Genomic DNA, 19,328 nt, shown 5'->3' with positions numbered 1-19,328 from the left:
GGGGGGGGGGGAAAGCTGCCAGCACCTTCAGTGCAAGACCAAAACACAGCCCCCATCCTCACCCCAACATCCTCACCCCGACAAATCCACCCGCACCCCACAGCTCCACGCACCAGGAGGGAGCTCTCAATCTACGAGGAAGGGGCTCGTTGTGCTCCCAGGGGGTGAAGGAAAGCTCTGGGGGCAGCCAAACCCCAGCGCTGTCACCACTGCCACACAGCTGGAGGGGATTTGGAGTGACCAGCCCACAGAAAACAGGCAGCAAAGACCCCGAGCCCAACCAGAGACCTCCTGTGCCACCCCACTGCCACACCAACACCAGGACACCGCGGTCACACACCTGGGGGGCTCAGCCCTACGTGAAGGCATCCACATCCCCACATGCCTGGGACATGTCCCCCACCACCCATCCCCTCCGGGCCTCTCAGCCCACATCACCCCCAGCCCAACCACACCACCTGCCAGCAAAGGGAAAAAAAAATAACATTTATCCATGTATATAATATATAGATATATTTATATGCATTATATATTTTTTTTTCAGTTTGAAATAACTTAAAAAGAAACCCACCAGCCCCCGGGGGGAGGTTTCCAGCTGTGGCAGGGAAGCCCATGGGGTGGGGACGGGCTGTCTGTCCCCACGCCAGCCCCGGGGACGCTGGCGGTGCCCTGGGGCAGGCCCTCGGTCCTGCAGTGTCCCCGGGGACCCCGCATCGCACCTAGTAGGGCCGCTCACGGTCCCTTTGTCAGCTCCACGGCGAGACCCAGGGCTTTGGAGATATCCGTGGATGCCTCTAGGTCACCGTCCTCTTCCTCCTCTTCCTCCTCTTCCTCCTGGGAGCCGCTGCTACCGGCGTGCCGGGCGCTGCCGCAGCACGCGCAGGGAGAGGCTGTCGGCGCGGAGCAGCAGCTCGCGGATTCGGGCCAGCCCCAGGCCCGACACGGCGGCCCCGTTGACCTGCAGGATCTCGTCGCCCACGCCCAGCAGCCCCGCGTACAGCTTGGCCGTGCCGGCGTCCGACATCTCCTGCACGTAGACGCCTGCGGACGGAGGCACGGCACGGCTCGGCTCAGCTCACCGCGATTTAACCCCCCCAAAAACGGTGATTTTTTTTTCTTTTTTTGCACAGCCCCACGGTACCTGTGTCAGGCCGGCCGTGCCCGGAGGTGAGGAGGAAGCCGAAGGAGCCGTGCGGGGGCCGCTGCAGCTCCAGCTGGCTGGTGCCGTCGGGGAACACCTCCACCACGCGCCCCACCGTGCGCGGCAGGCCGGGCGCGCCGATGTCCTCCACGCTGAGCGAGCGCCGCGGCCCCGAGGCCCCCGTCCTGCGGGGACAGGGGTGAGCGGAGACCCCGGGGCACCGTGGCCAGGCAAGAGCCGAGCACGGTGACGGCCCCGTCCCCGTCCTACCTGTCCCCGGGCCCCGGCTGGGGCAGGAGGTAGGCGCTGGCGCGGGGCGCCTTGCCCAGCAGGGCCTGCAGGCTCTGGGCGGAGGCGGCTTTTCGGGGCTGGCAGAAGGGTGACACCTAGGGAATTGTGCCCGGCTGAGGCGTGCGGTGCCGGCATGCCCCAACCCTCCCAAATCACCGCGGTTTGACCCCCCTTCACCACACCAGGACACCACCAGCGTGAGGTGGGAAACACGAGCCATCCCCCAGCTGAATTACCCCATCTCCCCTCCCAAACCTGCCTCTCCGTCCCCTTTCCCCCCCATTTCACCATTTCCCATTTGGCTCTCGGCATTTCACCCCCCTGCGCTCTCCTCCCAAAGGCAACAACGCCCCAGCTCCTCCTTCGCCGTGCCCCCCCGCAGTGTTTTGGGCTCACCAGGGACTGCAGCGAGGGCGACCTCTCCACGCCGGGGCTGCCGCCGGGGGCCGGGAGCTGCTCCATGCTGTAGCAGCGGAAGCGGCCCAGGCGCTGCTTGGTGCTCTGGCTCAGGCTGCTCAGCAGCTTCTTCAGCCCCGAGGACGCCGAGGCGCCGCTGCCCTTGCGGCTCACCGCCCGCGCCGGCTCCCTGCAGGGATGGGGACGATGCCCCAACGGTGTTTAGCAGGAGCTTGTCCCCAAAAGAGTCCCACACTGCCCACAATATGATTTTGGGGAGGTGCCAAACGGCACCCAGTGCCTCGCACCCGGTGCCAGGCACGCTCACCGCTCACCCAGGTGCCGTGCTCCCATCCTGCTGCGCCCTGGGCGTCCCGGCAGCATCCCCAGAGGGCTCAGCCCCAAGATGTGGCGGTGCCCCTGCAACCACAGCGCGATGTCGGGTCCCCAAACCCACCGGGGACACCCCAGCACCCCCTGCCCGTGGCTCTCTTACCTCCTCCTCCTGCCCCCCGGCCGTCCTGCCCGCGGGTGTTGTTGCAGTTGTTGGTGGACAAGGCACGGAGGGGGCTCCCCGGGAGCCAGATGGGGCCGCAGGGCCCCCGCCGCTGCCCCGCGCCCTCGGGTTTGGGGGAAGCGCCCCCAGCATCGGGCTCCGGGCACCGGCGGCTGCTGGCGAGGTTTTTCCTGCAAGGCACCTGGGAGCAGGCTTTTTTGGTGGTGGTGGTGCTGGAAACGGGGGGCGCAGGGACATGGGGACCCCCCGCTGGCTGTGAGGAAGGGGCTGGGGGCTCGCTGCTGCCCGGTGCCTCAGCGGGGTCCCCCCCGTCCCGGCTGCCAGAGGGCAGGGGGCGAGGTGCCCCCGAGCCCCCAGCCCGGGGGCTGCTGGCCACGCTCGCCCCCTTGCTGGCCCGCGCCTCCTTCTGTGCCGGGGACCGGGGGGTGCGGTGGCCACGAGCCCGGGGGTCCCGGTGAGCCCGTGGGTGGGGGCTGCGGGGTCCCACCTCCTCGCTGTCCGTGCGGCAGCTGTCGGAGGTGTCGGTGCTCTCCAGCGCCGAGTCCGCCTCGTCGGCACGGCGGGCATCCCCGATGTAGGTCTCCTTGATCTTCTCGGTGTGGATGCGCTGCCGGGAGGGCAGGATCCAAAGCGGGGACCCCCCGGGACCCAGGGGCCGGGTTTTGGGCTCTGGCTGAGCAGCTCCAGGCCCTCCACGCTCCCGGCCACGAGCCACGGGGCTGCTTTCGGCCGGCTCAGCAGCCCCGAGGAGGGAGCCACAAGCTCGGCACTTGCCCCCAGCGGGGACGTCACCACCCTGGGATTTTACAGGGTGGGCTCCGTCCCCCAGCTGTGCGTGGGCTTCGCTGCTGGCGCGCTCCAGCGCCGAGCCCAGCGGGCGGCGGTGCCGCAGGCGCTCCAGGTAGCGCACCTCGGCGTCGCGGGCGGACTCGTCCTCGAAGCGCACGCGGGACGGGGAAGGGCCCCGCGGGCGCCGGGGCGCGCAGCCGGACTCCCCGCTGGATGAGTCGCTCAGGCTGCCGCCCGCCGGCCCCTCGCCCTCCCGTGGGGTGAAGCTGGGCCTCGGCGTCCCGCTGGGCTCCCTGCTGCAGGGACAGACGGACAGATGGACAGACGGATGGATGGATGAGCTGCTGGGGCTACCCGGAGCAACTCCTCCGCCTCGTTCAGCTCTCCTGCGGGGTCAGCCGGCACCGAAGGCGGTGACCCCACACACAGCCCCCTCACCGCCCTCCAACCGGGGAGGCAGCGCGTGCCAGCTGGGAAACTCAACTCTCCTGCACAAACAGTGCCTCAAAACACCTTGAATCACCCCAAAAATATCCTGCAGCAAAGCCTCAACGTGCGCCCAAGCAGGGGGAGCGCTCCTGGGGCAGGGAGGGCACGAGGTGCAGCCGGTGGGACCCTGGCCTTGCACATGCCCCCTTTGCCAAGCACGCCCGTGGGTTTTCCGTGCTAAATCCTCGTGCAGTGCCCCGGTACCGCGGATTTGGGACTCACCTGGGGCGCGGGGCGGCGGGGAGGAGCAGGAGGTCGTGGCTGGCGCGCAGCGGGTTTGTGCGAGCCTTCATGCGGGCGCGCTGCAGCAGCTGCTTGGCCTGCTCGTGGCGAGGGCTCAGCTCCAGCTCCTGCCCGGGAACAAAGGCCCTGCGGGGCAGGGGGGTGGGAGGGGGGCAGCGGGGGGAATTAGCGAAAAATAACAGGGATTAGGAGTGGTTTAGCCCTGACGGCGCAGCTCCGCGGGGAGGATCCAGGGCCCGGGCTCCTGGTGCAGGGGACACCCCTGTGGGCACCCCCAGAGCTGCTGCGGCTTCACAGCAGCCATCGGGGGGGCTCAGCACCATCCCCGGGGTGCTGGAGCTGCAGCGGGGGCACCCCAGAGGTTTTTTGGGGAACCTGAGGCAGCCCCAGCCCCGCAGGTTTGGGGTGATGCCCCCGGCCCTGCTCCCCTCCCGCTGTGCGCCGGGGGCTTCCCCGCCCTGGGGGGGACCCGCGGCTGCCCGAGGGCACGGCCCCACTCCCGCACTGCCTCCCCCGTTGGCCGTGGCCCTAATCCCCCCGATTAAAATAATCAGCTCGGGCTGTCACTTCGGGGAACCCGGCGTTAACCTGTTCGAGGCAGGAGCACCGTGGCCCTTGGGAATCCCCCCTCATGCCAAGCCGGGGGGGTCTGAGCCCCTTCACCCCCCATTTTGGCTGCCCCCGCTGGGCATCCCCGGCTCTCAGCCTTGCACCCACCAAGCCTCAGCTGCCAGAGCACTAGAAATTTGATAATTGCCATATAGGTGTGTTTTCACCCCAAATTTCTTCCCCCTTCCAGCCTCTCCCCCTGCCCCAGCTCTGCCCCCGCAGCCCAGCTCACCTGCCCGTCCCTCCTCGTATTTTTAGCCCTCGCCGCCGGGGTTTATCATTAGGCCAACGAGATTACGTGCTCCTGCCTCCCCTAAGCCCTTAAGCACCTGCAGCAAATTTCTGCCCCGCTCCCCTCCCCTCTCCGCCCCCTGCAGGACCCCGAGCACCCAGCACAACGCCCAAACCCCCCGGGCTGCCAGGGACCCACGAGGATCAAAAATCCAGCTGCTGGCTCCCCACGGGCCCCCCCAAAACCCAAACCAAGCCCCACGTTTCACCAAGCCCCCCGGAGGAAGCCTTTGGGGCCGACCCACCTGCAGCCCTCGGCGTCCTGCAGCGAGACCCCCGAGTCCCAGTCCCCATCGCTCGCCAGCACCTCTGGGTTGGGAGGAGAGGGAAAGGTGTCAGTCAGAGCCCCCACCCCACTGAGGTCAGCACCCCGTTCTGGGGCCAGTTCCCCAAATTTCAGCTCCCAAGAGCCCAGGGAACCATTTCAGGCAGCCCAGTGCAGGGCGCACCGGCAGGGATATGGACCATTAGGGTGTGTGCTTTGGAAAGAGAAATTAATTCCCTTTTCTAGCACTGTCTGGCACAGGGAAAAACCCTGCAAGCCTCAAAAACCTCAGGGATTAGGGCAGGGGTCCCTCAGCCCTGCTTTATTGGAGTGATTTCCCTCCCACTGACCCTGATGCCTGCGTTAGGGCCAGGAGCACGCGCCCCAGCCCGCTCGAAGCCAGCCCCACAGCCTCCCCCCACGGCCTCCCCCTGCCTCCAGAGAGGCGTCAAGGAGGATTTGCTCCCTCCCGGACCCCCGGCACGCACCCTGCGCCGAGCCGGCCGCCGCCAGCCCCAGCACCTCCTGCAGCAGCCGCCGGTTCCTCTCCACCCTCTCAGCCAAGGAGAGCGGCTCCCAGCCCGCCGCCGCCTCGCCGCCATCCACTGCCGGGGAGGCACAGCCCCGGGACCCCTCCTTGGGGTGCTGCTGGCTGCTCCCTGACACCCTCCGGGTCCCCTGGGGGGGCTCCGGGGGCTCCCCGGCGTCCAGCAGCCCGTCGGTCAGGTAGGTGCGGAGCTGAGCCCGCGGCTCCGCCACCGTCGCATCCACCCCGGGCTTCCCCCTGCGGGGTCGGGGCTTTTTGGGCGAGGGGCGCTCGGGGGGAGCGCTGGTGGTGGTGGTGGTGGGGGGGGTCCCCAGGCGGCTGGCGCCTCGCTTCTCCTTCAGCGCCTTCACCTTGCTCTCCAGGATGGTGTGGGGGCCCCCCCGGGGGGGCTCGGGGCGCTCCGGTGATGCCGGGGGTCGGGGGGCTCGCCCCGGCTCAAGGCGCCGGCCCCCCTCCATGTGCCCTGCGGGGAGAAAGCGCCTGAGAGGGCGGCCGGGGCACAGCCCTGCATCCAAAAGGGCACAGAAAGGAGGGTACAGCCCCCAGGGAGCTGTGCGGGGGGAACACCATCACCCGAACGCGATGCCAGCCCCGTGGGAGCCCCAAAGCCCCCGCAGCACAAATCCCACTCGAGGCACCTTGCCAGCAGCTCGCCGTGCCCCCGCAGCCCCCCGGGCTCGCACCTCTTGGCCTTGGGATCCCAGCGGTCCCCAGACGCTGCCATCCCCTGCACCCCCCAGGCCAAGCCCCCAGCGTGGCCACGGGACCCCCCCAGGGCTCCCCGTGTCCCCTGGGTGAGCCGGACCCCGCTGCCACCCCCCGGGCACGGGGAGCATCGGGACGGGGCGAGCGGGGTCCCCGCAGAGCAGAGGCAGCGGGAGGCGAGGGCCGGGCTTACCCCCGAGCATCAGGAGAGGGCCGGGATAGAGGGAGGAGAAGGCGGAAGAGGGGAAGGAAGAAGGGGAGGAAATTAAAAAAAAAGGCAAAAAAAAAAAAAAAAAAAAAAAGGCAAAGCAGCAAATCCCAGCCCCTTCAGCCCAGCCCCAGCTCCGCTGCTTGGCCGGCCCTGCCTCCTCCTCCTCCTCCTCCTCCTCCTTCTCGTCAGGGCTCCCGGCCAAGCCCCACGCAGCCCCAGCTGCCGGAGCCCGTCCCCGGATAACCGATGGTCCTGAAGGGTGACGCCAAGCCCGGAGCAGTCACGGGGCCACCCGCAGCCCTCGGGGACATGGTGGCCCCACGGGGAGGAGAAACCCTGCACCCACACCCCGTGCTGAGGCCCGGGAACCTCGTCCTTTGTTTGTCCAGCCTGGGAATGGAGAGCAGGGCTGGGATGCTCCACACCCCCATCCCCGGGGTGCTTCCTCTGCCAGCGGGCTGAAGGCCACCAAACCCCGCGGTGCTGGAGCATCCCCTGTGAGCATCGCTCCTCTGTGGATGTGCTCCGAGGCCGAACCCCGCTCTGGCCCCGTATTAGCACCCCAAGAGGGCTCACCCTCCTTGCTGGAGCACCAAAACCCCATCCCCATCCCAGAGACCCCCCCAAAACCCACCCCAGGTGGGGCAGGAGCCAGCCCCAGGGGCACCGCTTACCTGGAGGCAGCGGCGCCGCCGGCCCCACGGGGACCAAGGGGAGCTGCGGGGGCCATGGGCGTCCCGGCCCTGCTCCTGGGCTGCCTCTTTAAGCCTCAGCTTTTGATATTCCTGATTGGTTTCATAATCCCGATCAAAAGGAAATGGCCGGGATTATGAAATTGTTTTAATCCCCCCGGCTCCCGCCAGCACGAGCGGCGAGAAATCGCGGTTATCTTCTTAAAACCTCCCCGCCACCCACCCGGGGCATTTCAATTTCCGCCGGCGGCCCTGCCCTGCAAATCTCCTCGGGGCCAAAAACGACCCCCGGGGCTCCGCATCCCTGCCCTGCCAAGCTCCTGGGGGCCAAAAGCGAGCCCCAGGGCTCCGCGTCCCCGCGCCAGGGCGGGCGCGAGCGGAGGGCGCAGAGAGTGGTGAGACACGAGGCGTCAGACCGTTGGAAAACAAAGAGCTTGTAATCATGGAAAAAAAAAAGGACAGATTTCGAAACCAATCACTTTTTCCTTTTAAAAACACAATCACAGTAACTTCGCTTTGATACAACCACCTAGGAACTATGAAACAGTATCACATTGTGCATTATTTTTTTTTTTTTTTTTAAACCTACTTATCAAGAAGGGTATTCCACACTCCAAAAAATGATATCCATTTGGGAAGGAAAGAGGAGACAGCTAACAGCGCAGTCACAGATACATCATGAGTCCAAGCAAGCGGCAATTTCTTTGTCCTCACCTTTTCCACTTAGCCAAAAAGAAGAGTGGAGAAGGGGATAGCGAAAGAGAAAGGAGGAAAGAAAGAAAGAAAGCACCCACAGAGGACTAATCACACTCCATAATTACTTTGGACATCTACAGGTCAGGGCTTCAGAGAGTAACCGTTCAGACCAACACAGCGAAAACGATCCCACGGCCTTTGGAATAAAACAAACCAAGGAAATGCTCGAGGCGGAGCTCGCCCCGGCCACGGGTGCCCACGGGGAGGTGGAGGTGAGGTGGGGCCGGGGCAGAGCCAAAGGGGGCAGCGGGGAGCTCCAGGTAGCTGAGAAACCCCCGAGGCTGCAAATCCCAACCTGCCACCCCGAAATCCTCACCCCCTGCAAGCCGCGGATCCCTGGAAGGGCGGGCAGGATGGAAAGCAGCAGGGAGCAAAGAGAAAGGAGCGCACAGGGAATCCCCAAAAACCACGGCCCACACTGCAGCATCGCCTCCCCTTCAGTGGGACCATCCCCAAGGGCTCCAGCAGCTGGAGGAGGTTTCCCTGCCATCCCCACAGCCAGGCTTGGGGTGAGTTTCAGGCCGTGAAGGCAAGGGGAAGACCTCAAGACCACCGAGCTGCCCGCCACAGCTCGAGAGCAGCCTTCGGGCACATCCCAGCACCTAAAGCACCAGCTCCTCATTCTGCTCCCCCGGCGTTCCCAGCTTGCTCCCCTGCTTTTCTCCCCCCGGCAGCGTTTCCAAGCCCCCTTTTCGGTTCCACTCACAAAACTCGGCCGCCCGCTCCCCTCGCTGCAGGAGCCCGGCACCATTTCTCTCCACCTCTGCCCGGCTCTGGTGGCCAGATGCTCGCAGAGCCACGGGGCCGCCCGGCTTTTAGCACCGACCCTCGGGGGGAATCCGCATTTCTCAGAAGTCTCCGGGGGGTCGGGACCACGCGCCGGGGAGACGGGGTCCTTTAAAAGCCACACTGCCAGGAAGTCAGGCTGCTGTCCCCGCAGAGCAGCCTCCCTGCCAAAAGGGACGGCGGCGTTGTGTTTCAGGAGATAACGTTTGCCAGCTGCGGCACGCCGCCTCCCCCTTTGCTTATTTCTCCTGGCAGCAAAGACAGAGGAAAAAAAAAAAAAAAAAAAAAGAAAAAAAAAAAAAAAAAGGAGAGAGCCGGGAAGGAGACAGGCCCGAGCAGCAGACGGACAGATGGATTCTTGCTTTGATAAACCACAGAGTAAAAACACAACTGCTTGCAACTTGCTGCTCCCCGTCGGGATAGCACCAGGGGCCCCCGACATGCCCGGCTCTCCCCAGCCCCGCTGAGGAAGGCAGGGAGCTCCCGGCAGCACCTTAAATCCCCTCTCGGAGCCAGGCTGCGATGCATCCCCGAGCTTTCTTTACAAAAACCACCACCGGAGTAACCACACTCGCTTGCTCCAGACTGCTCCCCTCGGTGCCGCTGCCCTCCCGGTGAGCTGCCCCCAGCTCCGCAGGGCTCCAGCAGCAACCACTGCCAATTAGCACAACTATTTGAAGGAGCTTTAGACCTCAGGCTCTGCTTGCCTATGAGCAGGGAGTGGTGGATCTAGGGGAGCTGGCAGGGGCAGCAGCTCGTGGGCACCGAGCAGACGGAGGCGGCCGCCGCACCACACCGGGGTCCCCGGCGAGCTCAGCGCACGTCTCGGGCAGCCACCGACCTGCAGTGTTGGCCTCGTTCTGTCACGGGTTCACTACCACTTAAATTTTAAGCTATTTCAAATGAAATGAACTACGTTTCCTTCTTCGGTTCCTCTGGGCGAGAGAGGCACAGCAGGCAAAAAGTGAGAAAACGCAACGCACCGGCGGGCAGGTGGGGAACCGCGCGAACAGCTCGCCAACGCAAACAGCGGGGCAGCCAGGCCGGCGTTCCTGCAATTCCATCGCCAAAAACAGACAGACAGCAGTGCAAGGATCCTACACCAGGAGGCCCACCTCGCCTTCGCAGCAGCACACAGCTGGACACAGCTGTCCGGGAGCCAGCCACCCGCCTGCTTCCTTCTCTACGGGAGGACACCGAGTGCTGAGCTCCCCGAGCACAGCCAGCTCGAGAACAGCAGGAAAGCCCCCTGCTTGGCACGAGGTGGATCGTGCCCTCACTTAGCTAACGATTATTAAGGCTTTGAAATACAGGTTTTGATCCGGACAATGTTGTTCTGAAGCCTTTGTCTGCCCGGCTGTTCGCACGATCGGTGGGACCCGACTCTCCCTTCGAAAGGGTGTCGGGATCACTTGCACTGCTCTCACACAGCTGCAGGGGAAGTCGGCATTGAACTGGCACAAGAGACGTGCCCAGAAGCAGTAGCAGCAACTAAAAGTCAGAAAGAGAAACTTTGGCTTAAAATAAAATTGAAAAGAAAGAAAGAAAGAAAGAAAGAGATAAAAGGTAAACAGGTGCAAGTCGTCTCGCGAGAGGGGTACGTGCAGAGCATAACCCCACAACCCTAGAGATCTAGATCGACATTCCCGGCTTCGTTTTACTGTTACAACCTTCATTGCACAGGACTCAGAATCACTCTCATATGGTTGTTAGGTTTCATAAATAATGTGAAAACTATACGCAACAGGTACATCATATTTCCAAAAAATTATAAGAAAAGTTACATCAAATTAAAAAGTAGCTTCATGAATGAAGATACTGCTCTAAGTGCACTTTCCCTGCAAGTGCAGCCAGTGCCTCAGCGCTGGATATGAAGAAAAAAAAAAAAAAACACAAAACAAAAAGAAAAAATCCGATTTAAAAACTTAAGTCCGGTTTCAACCAGTCAAAACCGGGCCAAGCAGAAACCGAGGGTGTTCTCGGCACTGTCCCATGAGGGAGTCCCTATGATGCTTCTTTATCCAGATAGGTTTGTATGTCCTTGTTGAGACTGTAAACAATCCTTCTTTCCTGAACTGTCCTCTTTATTGGCAAAAGAAAGTAAAATATTTTATTTTTAAAATAGAACATCAAAATTAACCCAGAAGAAAAGAAATGAAACACAGTGAGCTTGTTGGAGTCCATAGGATCTGGTCTGGAAGAGCTCGGAAAACGTGTTCAGTGTTTTCTCCTGTTTTCAGCTGGAACTGTACCAGAGATTGGGTTACTTGGGGAAGAGGGGAGCAGAATGAGAAAACAAAGGATGCGGAATAAAAGACCGTGGCCGTTTCATGTGTTCACTTCTTTCGCTAGTTCCTCTATCAATACCTTAATGTCAGAAGCCTTGGACCTAGAAGAAAAAAAAAAAAAAGAGAGAGAAAATACTTGCTGGGAAGAAGGAATTCCCATTTCTACACGCAGACAACAGAAGAACAGTGCACCTCCAAATCTCTTACGCAGACAGGGGGTAAGCAGGCTACTGGAACTGCCTCACACACTGCCTTTCTCTCTGGGAAGAGCAGAGCCTTGTAAATACACCCCAACTGTCCCTCTGCAGTGACTGCACTGTGCTCCTTGCACGCTGTGCTCCCTCACCCCTGGGGAGCCCTAGCTTGCCTCTCGGCCATGGGGCAGGGCTCTGGAGCCGTGCTGCAGGGGAAGAAGCGATGCCTGGGAGCATCCAGGCATCGCTTGGGGTGGTCTGCAGCCTGGAAATGGCTGACTGAAGAGAACCTGTCTCCCAGGTCTGGATTTATCGCCTCTGGCAACTCTTACAGGTTATTTTTGCAGGAGGGGAGTTCTGTAAACAGAATCGCCTTTTCCAGTGGTTTAACAGAACCCAAAGACAGCGTAAAAGATAGATCAACCCTCCAGCAGGAGCGTATTCACTTACAAATCAGACCTGTCCACCCTGACTGCTTCATCTGAGCTCCTAGCATGATTACCCGGTCCGCAAGCAGGCACTGTACACAAAGCAACAGCTCCAACATGCGGCTCGGCTTGTTGAGCTGGAGGAAAGGCAAAACGTACTGTGAAGCAAGACGAGGTCTGCGCAAGGATATGCTCTGGCTGCGCTTCCACTGTTTGTTTTTACGGCGATTTCGTACACCATCTTCCTGGTCCATCATCTGATCCAAGAGCGTCAGGTCATCGGCGTTGAGCGGGGCCACGGAGATGTCCCTCACGGCACGGAACTCCCCGCAGTTGTTCAGGTGCTCGTTCTCCAGACGGAAGAAGTTCCACACAAACCGCCTGCAGGGAGAAAAAGCGAAATTTATCGCTGCGGTCCCACTCGTACGGGCAGCACCCGTTTGTCGAAGCACTGATCCGCAGCACTGATCCGCAGCACTGGCTGCTCTCGCTGATCACAAAGTGCCTCTGGGAACGTGCCTGGAGAACCGAGCAACAGCAAATGACCAACAGCAGCACCTGCTCCAACATCTTCCCAGCTCCCTGGAGAACAGATCCGGCAGGCTCATTCATTGTCCTAACGATGACAGCCCTGGTCCAGGGAGCACGGAGGCAGCAGGCATTACAAGCGAAAGGAAAACTATATGGCAACCCCTGCCACGTACATGAGTGAGGTTCAGCTTCAATTTTTTTTTTTTTTAATTCATCTCAAGAAGCTGTGGGGGTCTCCAGCTAGAGTAAGAGTGTGTAAAGAGCCACGAAACCTTGCAGGGTCCAAACCAATGATCCACATGAGTGTTTGGAAAAGAAGCAGGAATTTGAGAATAAATGTAAACATAAAATCAAGTGAAATTTCAAATGCATCTGCCAATAACATAAATTTAAGGATAAATTTATTAATAGCAAAACCCTCTAGATTATGTCTAGGTTCAGAGGAAATGACAAATGCTAGTCCTAGATTACTTATTGATTTAAAATTAAAAAAAAATAATAATAAAAAATACAAGTTAATGTTTTAAAAACCCGGGGGAAAATAATTTTCAGCACAGTAAAAAAAAAATTAAAGCCACACATCGCTACAGAGCCCTGTATAACTTCCTTACCTCAGCATCTGATCAGATTAAATGTTCCTGTAAGACTTTGTCTTCAGTTTTAAGGACTTGTATCTTACATGTCCATGAGCACAATGCTTCCCACTGTGCTGACGTTATACAAGTAATAAAAACCAGAAATGAACTGTTGGGTCAAGCAGCCTTACCTGAAAACCTCAAGTGGGGCAAAAACAGTAGAAATGATGTCCCCAGCATACGGGAAGATTTGCATGGAGGTGAGGGAGATCTGGATGGTCCACGCAAAACGCAGGATCACGTCCTCTACAATGGCACAGTAGTAGTAAGCCTGAAGAACAGGACAGACAAACAGGACAGGTCATCTGGGATGGTCCGCACAAAACACAGATCTATTCAGGCCCTCAGAAAGAGGCAGGCCTGCGTGCTTGAACTTCTAAATCAACTTGGTAGCTTTCACGTAGACAGGAATTACATCCTACACTGCTTGCTGAATACCTACAGGAACGATACTATATCACTTACTGCACTTCCTACACTTTTCATTCCTGGACAAAAGACTCCAGTAAAGTTCAGTTTTGCTGCAAACCCTCCGCATATCCCCCATATTCATGTGCCTGTATTAAACTTGGAAGAAATGTGACAGAATACTGGTAAAAGTGAGTTTCACGGGCCATTTCTGGTGGCCTTGGAAAGCACCACTGAACAGCACCTGCAGTTCAGCAACAAAACCAGCCAGTGGTCTATGCAAAAGCTTTGTACAGCTGTGGTAAGAGCTGCTTGAAGGTTGGTTTACATTTGCATAGCTTCTACTTGCAGATACAACCGTCTTGTTACAGAGGCAGCATAAAGACAGAGAACTTGTGTCTTAGCCACCAGAAACGTGAACGGTGTGAAACGATCTCTTTGAATTAATGACCTCTGCTGCTAGAAAACCAGGGTGCACAGCTTTCAGGAAGCCAACTGCAACATGCTCTGTGCTCAGGTCTTGTTAAAAAGTTAAAGGCTTTCCCTAGCACGAGAGCAGGCCGTATACGCACTTTCTGTGGGTAGACAATTCCTTCTCGGAGAAAGGTGTTTTCACCAGCGTTTTTGTCAAAGAGACCCCAGTCCATCTTCAGGTCCCAAATGAGCGTATAGCAAGAGCTGATGAAATAGAAGATAATCCACAGGTAGAAGAACACTTGGGTGTCGCTGTGGTTTTTAGCTGCAAAAGAGAAGAACAGCACACTTCTGTACATCTTACAGCAGACTGCTTCTTAAAACAGTGATAAATTGGCTGACTCCACCAGGGAAAGTAACACCCCTTTTATTCACCTTTGTAGAAAACCAGGCTAGCTCACCTGAAACCAACCGAAAGCCTTACCAGGACAGGCTTTATACTGTAATTTAAATTGCACTTTAAATTCATTCAACGTTTTGCACCTGGAATTGAAACATGCGTTAACATTTTTATTTCCTACTCGTAGCAGACCTGTCATTCTAACTCCGAACAGCAGGTGGAAGCTGAGGGCCGTGTTTCACAAAGAACACGGGCCTGTACAAAGGATAACGCAAGGAGGCAATGCTCAGTTAGGGGGATTTTGTTAGAGTGTATTTGAGTTTGCACAAATGGGAACAGTAAATTAATGCTCTAACAGCCTGAAAGCAGATGGACAGGACAGGAATTCCGCTAGCAGAGGTTGTGGTGACAGGGAAAATAAGCAAAAAGAAGGCAATACGTGTACGTATAAACCACAAAGAGTTCTGATTACCCTTACAGAGTGACACAGGACGGGGGGACCAAGGTTTGTTCACCTGTGGATATGTTTTTGTAACTAAGCTGCTCCCTGCTGCCGCCTGAAAAGGCTGCGCTGCCCTCTCAATCCCTCTGCATTTCCTTACATCAGTCAGCTGGGCAAAAAACAAACAGAGCTGATCACTTTGTTTGCCTTCAGTTAGCAAATCTGGGTCATAAAGTTCATGCAAACAGAAGATTAGGATGCTTCACCAGGCGGAGACACTGCATCTCTCTGCTGTTAGCAGTCTTTTCTGCGCAGCGGCTGAGATTGCCCGTCCTCTGATTCCTTCTAACAAAGCCAGCAGCACTTCCAATACAAAAAAAAAAAGCCAATAATGCCTCCAGTGCAAAACCGATGCCATACTGACAGTGTTGTTTTCCATATACATGGCTTTAAACCAAGAGAATCCCTGAAGCTGATCTCACATGGAGCAACAGGGCAATTTGCTCTCTCCTTCCCTTTCTGTTTTTTAACAGCCGTGATATAAACGTGCTGCAGCAGCCCGATAAAACTAATGGAGGTGAAAATGAGAGGCATCGTGTAAGAGCACATTCTTCCCATTACGCCTTTCAGGCTCCCTGGACACGACGTGCAGGATATAGGTCAAATACACACACACATTCCCTTTTCAAAACACATCCCCTACAGCAAACCTATTAAAACCACTTATGCAGCAAAGCCTATCTGCAGCCAAGCTTCAAATCAGCAGAGGAAAAGGACGAGAGATTTGCTTCAGCTCTACAGCTTTGGCCAGCCTTCCTGCTTCTGTGTAAGGCCAGAAGTGTTTGCACTGCAGCCCTCCTCTCCCTGCAGCTCCGTCCGACCCTGCTGCCCAGCTACATTAATGCTGCTGCTAAAACCTCCTCTCCTGGTCCTTCTCAAAGAGCAGTTGCCTACAAAACAGGGCTCAGGCTGAGGCTTAGCAGTTAGGGCTCTACTGCAAGATTTCATCCTCCCCCAGCAGCTCCTCCAAAGCCTCCCCTACGTCATTTCATACGGAAGAAAAGGCAGATGCTGATGTTCTGTGACTCAGACACTAAGGCTGTGCTTTCCTCTGTTATTTTTAGCTCATTAGATCTCCATGTTCAGCTCCCCTACCAGATCCCAAACAATAATTCAGAGAGGCAGTTAAGGGGTTAAGTGCTTTAAAACACCTAAAATGCTCCAAACTACCCCGGAGGCTGCATACTTCCTACAGGCAGCTTAGGCTTGAAGCTTGGCTCCTGCTGGTTTGTGGGTTTTGTTTGTTTGTTTTTAAGGACAGAATGAAAATAAACTGAAACTGCACACCTTCAGAGAGACGTGGGAGGCAGTGCTGGCAGTGCCATCCACAGCCATGCCCTGCAGTGCTGAAGGACAGCCAAGCATCGCTGGGATGCTCCTTTGGTGTTTTTCTGCTCTCTGTTCATGGAGGGGATGGATGGTCTGGCCCCAGAACATTGTCTCAAAGTATGTAAGGGCTAACATGTATGCAAACAGAGCTAACAAAACCGTACACTAAATTGCCAATTAGGAAGGTAATTAAAAACATTCATGCAGCTTAAGCTTAAACTGCCTGACAGGTGAGCATGTGCAATTCCCAGAAAGAAGAGTGCCAGAAAGTAAAAGGCCCAGTAGAAATCTTGTGGCACCAACCTCACCAAACTCAAAAGGACGTGGTTGCTTCCCGTTAGGCTATCCTGGCTCCTGCTCCCTTTCTCAGCCCCATGCCCCTTGCTCCTGCCTATTTTCTCCCCCACCAGCTCTGCACTGCATTCAGCTCCCTAAAAAACTCCCTTACAAAACCAGATCACTCCCTGGTAAAACGCTCTCATCAGAACAAGCCTATTGTCTTCATCCTTGGCCTTTGAGTCCCTTCCTTTAATCACTTATCTTCTTTTTCCTCCTGCCTGCAGTTCTGCTTGATACCTTCCTTCCTTCTGTCCTCATTGGTATTCTGCTGGTGTACAGAAATATGTTACTGCTCTAGGCAAGCAATTATATCTCAATCTCCACTGGCTGTTCCTAGTGGCCCTCTTCAGCCCTGCTCAGGGGGTTAGGAAATCAAGGCATTCATATTCTGCCCAGAGGCTCCATCTACTGCCTGCCTGTTCTGGAGGAGCAATATGTTGCTGTGTACACGTGTGATGATGTCAGGGTCTATTTAAACAGGAACTGTTTCATCCCGTTTTTTAATTTGTTTAATGACGTGCCAAAATCCACCAAAAACACCACTGGGGAGCATCACGGACGACAGGAGCGTGCTGGACACCTGGTAGGTCTCAGCACTTCCAAGAAGTGAAAAAGACCCAGCTTTGTAAAATGCCATGGCCTGCAGAAAGCGTTTTGCAGGACAACTGCCAGCCCACCGAGCTGGAGGAGCACAAGGACCCAAGGACCTTTGTACCAGAGGCTCCACCATGCAGCAACATCCCCAGGCACACAGTTATTCAGAACAGCCCTGGCAGGACAACACACCATCAGCACAAAAACACAGCACGCAGCGCTGCAGGTGCAGGTTTAGCCCATCCTTTTAATGCATGTTCAGATGAGCATGTCTGCATTTTGGAGGTGTTCAGCTGTGTCGGGGCTATTCCAGTCCCCTGTCCTGCTGTGACACCCATGCCATCCCCACTTGCTGCAGATGATGGGAAGCAGCACGCTGCAGGGACCACTTACAACCTTCAACACAGGCAGAATTGCCATGAGCATCCTCAGCTTACCCTGTAAAAGGCGATTCCGGCAGATACTCTGCACAAATACACCCACAAATTGCCCCAGAAGGTCAACTGGATGAATAATGGAAGGCTTCAACCTTTGAACTGGAGCTGTGAATGGCCACAGACCAGGAAAACAGCCAAAGGCACGTGCAGCAGCAGAATTTACTGCCTGCAAAAATTGCTGATAGACAAATATCTTCGATACCAAAACCAGCCACAGGGGACACAGTATCTGACTAGCATTTTGAGAGAACAATACTGTGCAGAAATTATAGCCCCTTCCAAACACAGGCAAGAGAAAGGTCGCTTTCCATCAAAGATAGACAGCAAATACTATCCTGAATGCAGTTAATATTGACTTTACTTCCAAAGAATACTATCTGTTTACCCTGCTGAATTATTCCGGGGAATGTAAACACTATATAGTATTCAACACAGCAAAAATCAATGCCATGTATTATTGAAGACCTGGATAAGAGCACAATGGCCCTTGATAAGCACTCCTGGTGTGTCAGCCGCTGCAGCCGGCTGTGGTTTTTGCTGATGGTGAAAGCTGTGATAAAAGCTGTAAGAAGTCTGAGGTTATCAGGAAACATAGCAGGTAAGCCCTGCTACACCATACAACGCTGAGCGTGCCGGAGCAGCTCCGCCTCCAGCATGAATTAAAAACCTCTTGATCAAGGCACACCAAAGCCAGTCTCGTTTGATGGCTAGCCTTTCGATTGCAGATTTAAGCAGAACCTAAACAACAACGAAAAAAAATAATAAAAGATTTACAGCGTGCTAGATGAGAGATACTATAAAAATTGAGCATGTACTTTCTGTTACCAGCGAGGCTGTGGGTGATGCGTGCCTCTTATCTCCATCCCAGCATACAAAGGGAGGAGCACGAAGGCTGAAAGTGACTTACCTCCCCGAGAACTGCCACCAGAACGGCATCCCAAAGCACTTATCTCACAACCTTATGGCTTGAAACGCAGCCTGACTGATCCCTCGGTAATTATAACTATTAATGAAGGGATAGCAGTAGTGCTCCCTTTCCCCCCAGCCTGCTTGCACCTCTATTTCATGCGGATCAATGGCAGAGATATGACACGGCCGTGGACTTAATGCAGGGAAAAGGCAAATAACTGCAAGGAGCACAAGGACGCGCCATCGTGCACTGACAGGCGTTGTCAAACACCAACCCCTTCGTATGAACAACCTTCTTAGACTCTGCAAACCTCTCCCACAGCCTCGAGGCACAATTTAAAGCAAAGTAGCAAAAGATAGCACGGTGAAGAGCTGTCAGGAGGCAACCTCTCGTTTCTTCTTCTATTTTAGATTCTGCGTTTGTAAAACAGGGAAATCCCTAAATCCTGTTTTCACTAAAAAAAAAAAGCTCTGCTAGTTTGCATTGTAGAAAATGCAACCGTGTCTGATTTAAAGACAGAGTAATTTCATTGCTTGTATCTCACAAGCAAAAGAAACGTGATTTAATTGCAAACTGGAGGATGCATTATCATTCCCTGCTGACAGATTTGATCAGATTCTTCCTCCAGCATCTTCTCTCACGTTTGAGAAGTGATACTGGGGGGGTGTTTTAACAGCTACCTTGAGGATGGGGTTTCCAATCTAACCATTAGCCAGTGGTCTCGCTAATAAGAATGTCTGCATTCACAATCAAAAATAATTTGTGTGATAATCAGGGCCTATATTGTCACTGGACAACATGGGGGTTGGGACACAATGTCATCTGGTACCTCTATAGTACTTTGAGATCCCCAAAGAGATTCCTTCCAAATGCAAAAGTGATAAAAGAAAAAGAAAGATGGATTATTGCACCTCCTAGATTTCTGCAGCACCAGAGAACTCCAGGTCTGCATTCATTTGGAAGGTAAATTGCTTGTGATGCAGTCAGTTGCTTCTTCTAATATGTTCCATTAAGTAAAAAAAAAAAAAGCCAGGCTTCCCCCTCTTAAGTGCCCATGAAATGAGGTATGGGTAGGCCATCCTTTCTACTTATTCATTAGCGTTTTCGCTTCTCCAATCACCATTAATTCAAAGCTGCATTAAGTGATATAAACGGCACCGTCAGTCCCCTCGCAAAGCCCCGGCCGTGGCC

At 56.0% G+C, this 19,328-nt stretch overlaps 2 protein-coding genes across 2 annotated transcripts in view; both read right to left on the bottom strand.

The window, feature by feature from the left end:
• Positions 1-498: 498 nt before the first annotated feature.
• Positions 499-6,093, bottom strand: KIAA1614. Its single transcript, XM_084291172.1, has 9 exons — positions 5,520-6,093; positions 5,012-5,075; positions 3,846-3,992; positions 2,325-3,430; positions 2,164-2,248; positions 1,829-2,018; positions 1,412-1,527; positions 1,142-1,326; positions 499-1,041 (listed from the first exon to the last, which is right to left on the bottom strand). Exons 1-9 carry the CDS (start codon positions 6,034-6,036, stop codon positions 848-850), a joined length of 2,604 nt encoding a protein of 867 aa, XP_084147298.1. The 5' UTR covers positions 6,037-6,093; the 3' UTR covers positions 499-847.
• A 4,556-nt stretch (positions 6,094-10,649) lies between these two features.
• Positions 10,650-19,328, bottom strand: part of XPR1 (xenotropic and polytropic retrovirus receptor 1) — a 96,049-nt gene continuing 87,370 nt past the window's right edge. The window contains exons 12-15 of the mRNA XM_084291530.1: positions 13,785-13,951; positions 12,936-13,075; positions 11,798-12,019; positions 10,650-11,117 (exon numbers count right to left, since the gene is read on the bottom strand). Coding sequence (XP_084147656.1) covers positions 11,057-11,117; positions 11,798-12,019; positions 12,936-13,075; positions 13,785-13,951 — 590 coding nt within the window. The 3' untranslated portion in view covers positions 10,650-11,056. The remainder of the gene's footprint in view (positions 11,118-11,797; positions 12,020-12,935; positions 13,076-13,784; positions 13,952-19,328) is intronic.

This window comes from Netta rufina, assembly GCF_964035555.1.
Source record: "Netta rufina genome assembly, chromosome: 8".
NCBI classification, from domain to species: domain Eukaryota; kingdom Metazoa; phylum Chordata; class Aves; order Anseriformes; family Anatidae; genus Netta; species Netta rufina.
Note: the sequence above shows the minus strand (reverse complement) of the source record. Positions and strands in the feature narration are given on the sequence as shown.